Raw genomic sequence first — 10,288 nt, forward strand, 5'->3', positions numbered from 1 at the left:
TTTGCAGAGGGGTCAAATACTTATTTCCCTCATTAAAATGCAAATCAATTTATAACATTTTTGACATGCGTTTTTCAAGATTTTTTTGTTGTTATTCTGTCTCTCACTGTTCAAATAAATCTACCATTAATATTATAGACTGATCATTTATTTGTCAGTGGGCAAACGTACAAAATCAGCAGGGGATCAAATACTTTTTTTCCCTCACTGTAGGTTCGTATTAACGCTCGGTAATACAATTATTCTCGCTTCAACATTTACGGAGTATGTATTAGTGTGTTTATGTCAGGTCTCCAAATTCAGATTGCAATGCAGAATACGGTTCTTATAAATAAGATTATTATCCATTAAATCAGGAAAGAAACACACAACCACTTCTGCGTTAATCAATTTTATTCTAAACGAAACCTTAACTTTATATGCAAACTCTCAAGCTTGGAATTTTCAACACAGCATCAACACAGTAAACATCAACGATTGCGTTGTTTCACTTTGGCAACTGCACATATGATTAATTCCACCGCGTAACGCGAGCTTAATTGGTGATAGAGAGAGTCGTTAAAACATGCATGCACTCAATTCTAAACAAAAACCTTAACACTCTAATATGCAAATTCTTGTACTTGAAATTGTCAGCACAGTACTACAGGCAATGTTCATTCATTGATCCATCTTTTCAACCCTCAATAATCACGTTGTTAATTGGGTAACAGAACAATTGATTATTTCCTCTGAGTACCACGAGCATACGGAAAAAACGAATAAAAAGTCCTTAAAAGTTCATCCGACGATATTCATGCGAAAAGGCAGTCAAAACAATTATTATTCTCTAAAGCACAAATATGAGTAAATAGATTCATTGGCAAGATTATATAATTAAAGAAATGGCTTAGAGTAAGGGCGTGCGATGGTGTGCGTGCTCTCCCACGAGATCCTTAACTTGGGCCGAACTTTATTTAATTTGTGGACAAGATTGTCTGATAAGGAAACCGGTTTACACGCTCATTTCCCTGTGAGCGTAGAGTTTCGTGGCGAAGGTTTCAAAGGGTTAATTTATATTGATGAATCTATTGGTAATTTATGCGATTGGAAGTACAAATTACAAAAAAAGAATGTACTTAAAACGACGTATTCTCATCACTCGGTGAGCCGCGACGCCTTAGCGGCCACTGATGGTTCACGTACTTGACGATTAGGCTTCTTAATGGTTCGTGTGTGTCATCATAGTAATTTCTGTGACCAGTCACTAGCTAATCACTCAGTTATTTCAATACTAAATTCGCCTAGTTATTTCAATGCTAAATTCTCCTGTTTGATTTGTACTAAGTGCCTCGGTGAATGTGTATGGTCTGACTTTAACGTAGCTATTTCTGTGAGCAGTTACAAGCTAATCACTCAGCTATTTCAATGCTAAATTCTATGCTAATTCCATTGTCAAGGGGTGCCTCTGCGGATGTGTATGCTTTAACTTTTAACATAACTATTTCTGTGACCAATCACAAGCTAATCATTCAGCCATTTCAATGCTAAATTATATGCTAATTCCTTTGTCAAGGCGCTTTGTTTCTCTCACACAGCTTAAAAGCCGTGATCTGAACGTGGCTCTTTTACTCCAGCGCTGTCCTACCAGACAGTCTCGTCCCTTCACCTGATGAAGGCCGCTTGTGTTGTGGCCGAAACGTCGTGAGAATATTATTGTGTTATTTGATTTTATAAATTTATTATTTTATTCTCATTCTACGTGACTTTACCGAAAGAACCAAAGAAGATGGTTCGTGTGTGTGTTGAGTGATATGAATTGGGTTGAGTGGACCAGTGTTCGGAATCAATTCTTTGCGTCAAGAAGACGCCAGGTGGTGTGGTGGCAGTGTGGGGCAGAGTGCATATCATACGAACAGCGGGGTTTTCTTCTTTCACGCGGTCGGCCAGAGTTCGGCCCCGCAGCAGGTGGACGAGTTGACACGGTGCGCTGTAGGCGCGATGATCCGTCGGCAGACGGCGCCCGCAGCTCGTCTGTTGCTGTTGGCGAAGGTGCTCGCCGTTGGCGTCGCTTGGTGGCGCTCTCTCTGGCGATGAGCACCCTCTGGTGGCTGATGCTGGGATTCTCGTCAGCTTAGCTATCACTGCAGTGACCTTTGAGTGTCAAGGTTCAGAGCGGAATGCTTTTCGAACGATACTTCTTCTGATGGTGCTGCATTCGCACGGCGTAGCATGTCGCTAAACAGCGAGTCTCGCCATTCTGGGCGAGTTGTAGAGTCTTCTTCTGCGTCGTTGGTTGGCTGGTCTTCAGGTTGGTCGCCGTCTTCTTCCGCTGGCCGATGCTGAGCTGATCCGCTGGTCGCTGACTCTTTTGCTCACGGGCGGCTGGTCGGGCTCTTTCCGCTGCTGGATGATGAGCTGCGCCGCACGCTCTCTCTCCGTGGAGATGCGCACGATCACGCTCGCCGCTGGTTCCCTGGCACTCTTGCTCACAGGCGGCTGGTTGCGCTGCAGCTGGGAGCTGGCATTCGACGTAGAAATAAAAGTCTTTGAGCGATACTTCGTCTTTCAGCTCTGAACTCACGCTCGTTGATACATCGCTACTCGGCGAGCCTCGCCATCCTCAGTTGATCGCGGGGCCCCTTGGAGCCGGCCGCTCGCCGCCCTCTTCTGGCGCTCGCCGAGCTGTGCCTTGTTGAACTGTCGAGAGCTATTGTCGCTCACGCTCAAAACTTGAAAATTGTATTTGCACACCTCTTACACAACTCTGATAGCTTAGTACGATACAGCTTATCGCAATCCTCGATTCTGCAAGCGACTCAAAACATCAGGATGAATGTAGAATAACTTTCAGCGATACTCTATTGGTCCATGCCGAACTCAGCACCTAACATCACCTCGCCCCTCTTCTCTGCGGGACACAGCACCCACTGCTAATGTCTCGAGGCCATGCCTCGGAGCTGGCTTGATGTCCTCTTCCGATCTGCCGTCTCGCTGTCCCTTACCGAGCTTAAATGTGAAATTCTCTCTCCTCTCTCCGTGTCTCTTGCCAGAGAGAAAAAAAAACAGATGCCCAGTCTGCGTTGTGGTGGGGGGGGTGTAGTCCGTGTGTGTATCATTAAGTCCAGCGCAGTGTGTACAGATGGCCCCCGCGATAATAAATTTCCCTCGCTCTGGTGTTAAATTCCTGCTCTCCCGCGGGAAGACAAAGGCGGCCGGGAGGCTCCTTCCTATGGAACACAGTCTATCTTGGTTGTGTAAGCCCGTCCCATTCCGCCTGATTCCATCTCGATTACCCTTGATGTAACATTGCATCAATATTATCTGTTTCTGTCCCCAAGATTTGTGATTTAACATGATATTAACTTTTGCTCCTCGCCTGTATCCGAGGGTCCGGGCTATTATGTATGAGTTATTTATTCTATTTTATTCCTGATGTCCTGAGGTTAGAGAATTTGTTTTGATTTAGAAATAACTCTGACTGCCAAAACTATTCTTGAGGCTTCGGTCATTTAGTATCGAATTAATAAATGGGTAATGATTCACTGATGTAGATTGTGGCCTGGTTTTTAAATGGAGTGAGTGTGAGGATTGATAATGTTAGCTTATCCTTGTAGTTGAGTTCAGAACTTTAACCGTTGTTTTAATAGCAAAGAAGAGGACAATTTTTTAAACTCGCTTGTGCGCGTGGCATCACAACTTAGCGGGCTGACGAAGGGGGGGGGGGGGGGTCCCTGAAGCCTGGAATTCCCCCTTCCCTTTTGGTGACCCCGGGCGGCTGTGTTACATCAAATAGGTGAATTGTCCTTTGGCAATCTGGAGATTTTTCAGATAGTCGCTAACCTCCCTTTGCCCCGGAGTTTATTATTTATTTATGTAAAATGGCCTTTTTACAATCTCCAGCTGCTGTTTGCTGGTCTTTGTCGTAGTGGGTGTTATTTATTTATTCATAAAAAATACCGGCAAGTATTATTAATATCAATTTTGGAAAAGGCCTATAGATACAACAACTGTCAGTTGCCCTAATGCGTTAAATACCTGGCAAATGTTATGTTGGGCAAACAGGACGAATGATCAGCACGAGATGAAAAGAACATCAGAGAAATATTAAGTAATCCCAAATACAACTGTCAGCAGTAGCAGAATACGCGTGCCAACAAGGACACTCAATTGATTTTGAAAATGTTGAACTTCTTTGCAAAATCAGCTACTACTGGCCAAAACTAATTAGATAATCTTTCGAAATTGAAAGAATTATAAATAATTGTAACCGTTCAGATAGCTACCTCCTTAGTGCTGCGTGGAAGAGAATAATCAAATAATACTTAATTTAAATGCATGCCTGTAAAGGGCACCATATTTCAATAGGGATTACCGTTGGTACAGCTATTTTAATACACAGAATGGACAGGAAGGACAAGATGAAAGGGCTCTCATAATGCACATGCATGATGTACGTTGACTCATAATTCTCCCCCCCCCCCCCCCACTTTGCGCAAGAGCGCATAAGTGTGATCACCACATCTACGCCTCTACATAAGGAACAAAACATTTAGACTTCTCCACAAATCTGGCTGTCGCCTGATGAAGCTAGCGAAACGTCATACTCAGATTGTAAATATTGTGGCTTGGCTCTCCAACACACCGCTGTGCTGTTCTCGTGACGAATTGGCATGTTCTGTTTACGTGACAACCCTTACTAGTTGGCTGTGTTGGGTGGTGGCGGGTTTTAATGACACATTTATATATTTACGTGATCTAACCCAAAACACCTTTTATGGATATTGGTCGCAAAAGCCTACGTGTTAAACTCGGTTATAACTGTTTTTGTACTGTACGCGATGTTGTTGCTGCTTGCTAAGACATCTGACTCGGTTATAACTGTGTTAGGTTTTGTACTGTACACGATATTCACACAAAATGTTTTCTCATTTCCTGTTTCAGAATATGGTTTCAGTTTGGAGTTCTACAAAGTTGACCCAATACCAGCCAGCAGAGCAGGGGTCGGGAACCTATGGCTCGCGAGCCAGATGTGGCTCTTTTGATGATTGCATATGGCTCGCAGATTAAACAAAATATTCTCACTTGTTTTAATCCATCCATCGATTTTTCACTGCGCATGTCCTGTTCAGGGCTGCAGGAGCAATTGTCCATTATTTTAATTGGATGATACTGGCCTACGTTTGCCGTTGCTGGGTAAAACAGGTAAACGCCCCCTTTTGAATCAGTCTGAGACTGCGTCTGCTCGGTCATTAGCTCAAAGCTAACCCTTCGACGAAGAAGATGGCGAAAAGAAAAAAAGACGACGAGTATCGTACATTTCAGGACGAATGGACCGAAGAATTCGCCTTTGTGGAGAGAGCGGGTTCTGCGGTGTGTCTAATTTGCAATGACAAAATTACATCGTTGAAACGGTCGAATGTAAAGCGGCACTTCGACACGCGCCACGCTACCTTTGCATCAAAATACCCTGCGGGAGACAGCAGAAAGAAAGCGTGCCAAGAGCTTCTGAGCAGGGTGCAAGCTAGCCAGCAGCAACTCCGCGTATGGACCCGGCAAGGTGACTATAATTCGGCTAGCTTTGCTGGTTCTTTAGCAATAGTGAGGAACGGAAAACCATTCACAGATGGCGAGTATGCTAAAACGTTCATGCTGGATGTAGCCAATGAACTTTTTGATGATCTTCCGAACAAAGACAAGATAATCAAACGGATACAAGACATGCCTCTGTCGGCAAGAACTGTTCATGATCGTACCATCGTGATGGCAAACAAAGTGGAGGAAACGCAAGTGAAGGACATAAATGCAGCGCCGTTCTTTTCTCTGGCTTTGGATGAGTCAACAGACGTGAGCCATTTGTCGCAGTTCAGCGTGATTGCAAGATATGCTGTTGGTGACACACTGCGCGAAGAAAGTCTTGCTGTTCTGCCATTAAAAGGGTCCACAAGAGGTGAGGATTTATTCAAGTCTTTCATGGAGTTTGCTCAAGAAAAAAGTCTACCTATGGATAAACTTCTCTCAGTGTGTACTGATGGTGCTCCGTGTATGGTGGGGAAAAACAAAGGATTTGTGGCGCTTCTCCGTGAACATGAAAATAGACCCATCCTAAGTTTCTATTGCATTATACACCAGGAGGCACTTTGTGCTCAGATGTGTGACAGGCAGTTTGGCGAAGTGATGTCGCTGGTCATTCGTGTGATCAACTTTATTGTTGCCCGAGCCTTAAATGATCGCCAGTTTAAAACACTGCTGGATGAAGTTGTAAATAACTATCCTGGTCTGCTTTTGCACAGCAATGTGCGTTGGTTGTCAAGAGGGAAGGTGCTTAGCCGTTTTGCGGCTTGCCTGAACGAAATCCGGACTTTCCTTGAAATGAAAGGCGTCGGGCATCCTGAGCTAGCCGACACCGAGTGGCTCCTCAAGTTTTACTATCTCGTAGATCTGACTGAACATCTGAACCAGCTCAACGTGAAAATGCAAGGCATTGGAAATACAGTGTTATCCCTTCAACAAGCTGTATTTGCTTTTGAAAACAAGCTGGAGCTTTTCATCACGGATCTTGAAACAGGTCGTTTACTACATTTTGAAAAACTGAGCCAATTTAAAGATGCATGCACAGCAAGTGAGCCCATTAAAAACCTTGATCTCCACCAGCTAGCTGGCTGCACATCCAGTCTCCTACAGTCCTTCAAAGCACGCTTTGGAGAATTTCGTGAGCACACTCGTCTTTTTAAGTTCATCACCCATCCAAACGAGTGTTCACTGAACACAGCCGACCTGAATTACATCCCTGGTGTCTCCGTCAGAGATTTTGAAGCAGAAGTGGCTGACCTGAAGGCCTCAGACATGTGGGTGAATAAGTTCAAGTCACTGAATGAAGATTTGGAAAGAATCACACGACAGAAAGCGGAGTTGGCGAGCAAGCACATGTGGACAGAAATGAAAAAACTCCAACCCGAAGACCAGCTGATTCTCAAAACTTGGAACGCGCTTCCTGTCACATACCACACACTGCAGCGTGTGAGTATTGCTGTATTGACCATGTTTGGATCTACGTATGCATGTGAGCAGTCATTCTCACATCTTAAAAACATCAAGTCCAACCTACGATCACGTTTAACGGATGAAAGCCTCAACGCTTGCATGAAGCTTAACCTCACCAAGTACCAACCCGACTACAAAGACATCAGCAAATCCATGCAGCACCAGAAGTCGCATTAATGGTGAGTGTTATAACAACATTATTTAAAAGAATAAATTCAGAGGCTTATTATACTGACATTTAGTTGAATTCACTTTTAAAATATATTATATGGCTCTCACTGAAATAAATTTCCAAATTTTTTGCTTTCATGGCTCTCTTAGTCAAAAAGGTTCCCGACCCCTGCAGCAGAGGTATTTATTAATTCTTAATTTACCGGTTTATGAACTCACCATCCTTTCGTTCATGCGCTTCTTGTACAAATTCCGTAATACAAAAATGGGTAAATTATTATTTTATGACGGTAATTGTCAGTTCAAAACGTGATTTCACGAACTATTGTTTTGCCAAATATAGTGCCTAGCGTAAATCCTTGTGTATTAGAGACATCTTCATCTAGAAATTAATAGACCATGGTTGATAAATATTACAATGATAGATGAATCTATGAAGATGGAAAACAATGATTGACGTTCTCTGCTCTGACACTGGTGAGACTAGGCCCTAAAGAAGGCTGTCTCTGGTACGGCTATTTTAGTACAAGCAATGGACAGGAAGTACCAGATCAATGGGCTCGCATAATGCGCACGCATAATGTACGTTGATTCATTAATCCTCCCCCCACACCTTGGACAAGAAGAGTGCACAAGTGTTGTCATCACATCTACGCCTCTATATAAGGAACGAAACAGGTGGACTTCTCCACAAATCTGGCTGTCACCTGATGAAGCTAGTTGTGATTACTAGCAAAACATATTCTTTGGGTCTTTCGGTAAAGTCACGTAGATGGTTCAAAGAAAATAACCATCTACGTGACTTTACCTAAAGACCCAAAGAATTTGAATTCCTGCAGTCACGAAAACTTTAAGTCAAGATTTACTAGCAAAACGTCGTACTCAGATTGTAAATGTTGTGGCTTGTCTCTCCAACACACCGGTGTGCTGTACTAGTGATGAATCGGCATGTTCTGTTTATGTGACATCTCTTACTAATTATGGCGGGTTTGACTAGACATTTCTATATTTACGCGATCTAACTAAAAAAAACCTGTATAGAAGTAATTGTGTTTTGTCGTTTTTCAGAATGTGGCTGGATCCCCGTAGCAGAACGCAGAGTGAAGAGCCGGATCGTGGGAGGCTACAAAGCAAGGCTCTGAGAATGGCCCTGGCAAGAGAGCCTGCACAACTTGAACAGACTGACCTGTGGGGGCTTCCTCTTCAGTGACCGCTGGGTTGTGAGTGCTGCTCATTGCTTCCAGAGGTGAGCGTTTCTGTTGCTTCACATGTCTTGTGAACACTTTACTCCGAGCTATACATGCTCTGATACGTGCATTGTCCTTGTACTGTTTGCCTTTTGACGTTCTCTGGTCTGTCACTGGTGAAACTAGGTGCTAAAGAAGGCCGTCTCTGGTGTAGGCCAAAGACAATGCATATATTATTATCAGAGCAAGTTTATTTGCATGTTCACCACAAGTACGTGTGGTTAATACAAGCTTGATTCCTTGCTAAACGTGTTTGAACATCTTAACACCTTAAATTTTAATTTAAAGCTTTCGTGACTGCAGGGATTCATATTCTTGGTTCTTTCGGTAAAGTCACGTAGAAAGCACCAAGAATATCTTAACACCTGTTTTATTGCCAGAAAGGGTAAACCCTATTTTTATTTGTCATTCTTTAAAAGGATGCATTGTGTTAAATGTTACACACACAGCAGACAAGTTTGATAATCACAACTTGCAGCCCTTTGTCAGACCGCTTTTGGGATGAAGGCCTTGGCACATCGTGTTGGTCATGGGGTGTTGTTCGACCATACCTCACCACACTGGTCACGAATAACTTTATCTGTGGTTGGGAATCAAGCTTGGGGAATTAAAACGTGGGTCAACAGGTTCATAAGTGCAGTGTGCTAACCAATGAACCACCGCTGCTCCCACTCACACAATGAATCACAACACCATTAGAAGATATTTTTTGTAGAATTTTATTGCAGAAAGAGTTATGAATATAAGTGGAATAGGGATTAAGCGTCTCAGATTTTTTTCACATTCAGGTATGATTTTTCGTAGTGCACTTGCAATCGTGATGCGTGCCGGCGCCACAGTCCAAATTTGCTTACTTGTAAAACTGACCCACACAAATTACTCAGTTGAGATTATACAGAGCAGCAGTCATCACCCCTACCGAAATAACTTGGCAGGACCCTCCTGAAAAAGTCCTGAGACTCAATGAGGCTTACCTTGGTAAAAAAAAAAAAACATAATGCCCTATATTATTTGATGCTGAATGTGGTGGCTGTGTATTTACCCCCCGAGTAACAACCCAAACACCTGGACGGTATACCTGGGCCTGCACTCTCAGAACGATCTCAGTGCTTCAACTGTCGTGGCCAGAAGCGTCAACAGAATCCTCATCCACGAGCGCTACAACGGAAGCAGCCATGACTATGACATTGCTCTTATGGAGCTGTCAGAACTTGTTTCCTTCATCGATTACATACAGCCAGTTTGCCTCCCACCTCGCTTTCAGAAGTTTCCCTACCCAGGGAAATCATGCTTCATTTCTGGTTGGGGAAAACTTTTTGAAGGTGGTAAGTCCATAGGTGAAATATTCCAAACCTGGGAAAACACGTGATTTCAGAAGATACTTTGACCACTAAATAGAGCATAGTTTGAGAGATTATTTAGTATCCATATCTCAGTGTCTATGGTGTAAGAACAAAGCAACCACAGTATTGTCATATTTTGAGCCTCCACACGAACTGATTAACATTCTAATAAAATCGATCTTCTCATAGAAATCAGTTCCCTTCTGTTTAAACTCAGGATTACAACCCTTGAGTTGTTTACGTTGGGTTAAATGTAGCACCTCTAATGTACAGCATATACAAATATTCAAAAAATCCATTGATATACCCACGATTCAAGGCATGTATCGTGATTATAATGTATAAATCGGTGCAATGTTATTTTCCGACAGCACAAGTTAAACATAATTGATAGTTTAACATTCATGTTATTTCGGGTGAATGTTTGTATAATGAAAATAAATATAATATACACATATCTTCTACTGAACAAATCCTTTGATTTAATGGAGGCCCAAATCTTTG

General features: G+C 42.9%; 1 protein-coding gene across 1 annotated transcript in view; it reads left to right on the plus strand.

Moving 5' to 3' along the window:
* LOC116953342 (cubilin-like) overlaps window positions 1–9,841 on the plus strand; it is a 584,401-nt gene extending 574,560 nt beyond the window's left edge. The window contains exon 21 of the mRNA XM_076074908.1: window positions 9,492–9,841. Within this exon, the coding sequence (XP_075931023.1) occupies window positions 9,492–9,810 (319 nt within the window). The 3' untranslated portion in view covers window positions 9,811–9,841. The remainder of the gene's footprint in view (window positions 1–9,491) is intronic.
* The last annotated feature ends 447 nt before the right edge of the window (window positions 9,842–10,288 follow it).

This window comes from Petromyzon marinus, chromosome 51, assembly GCF_048934315.1.
Source record: "Petromyzon marinus isolate PM22_M1 ecotype Great Lakes invasive population chromosome 51, UKy_Petmar_22M1.pri1.0, whole genome shotgun sequence".
In the NCBI taxonomy this organism is placed as follows: domain Eukaryota; kingdom Metazoa; phylum Chordata; class Hyperoartia; order Petromyzontiformes; family Petromyzontidae; genus Petromyzon; species Petromyzon marinus.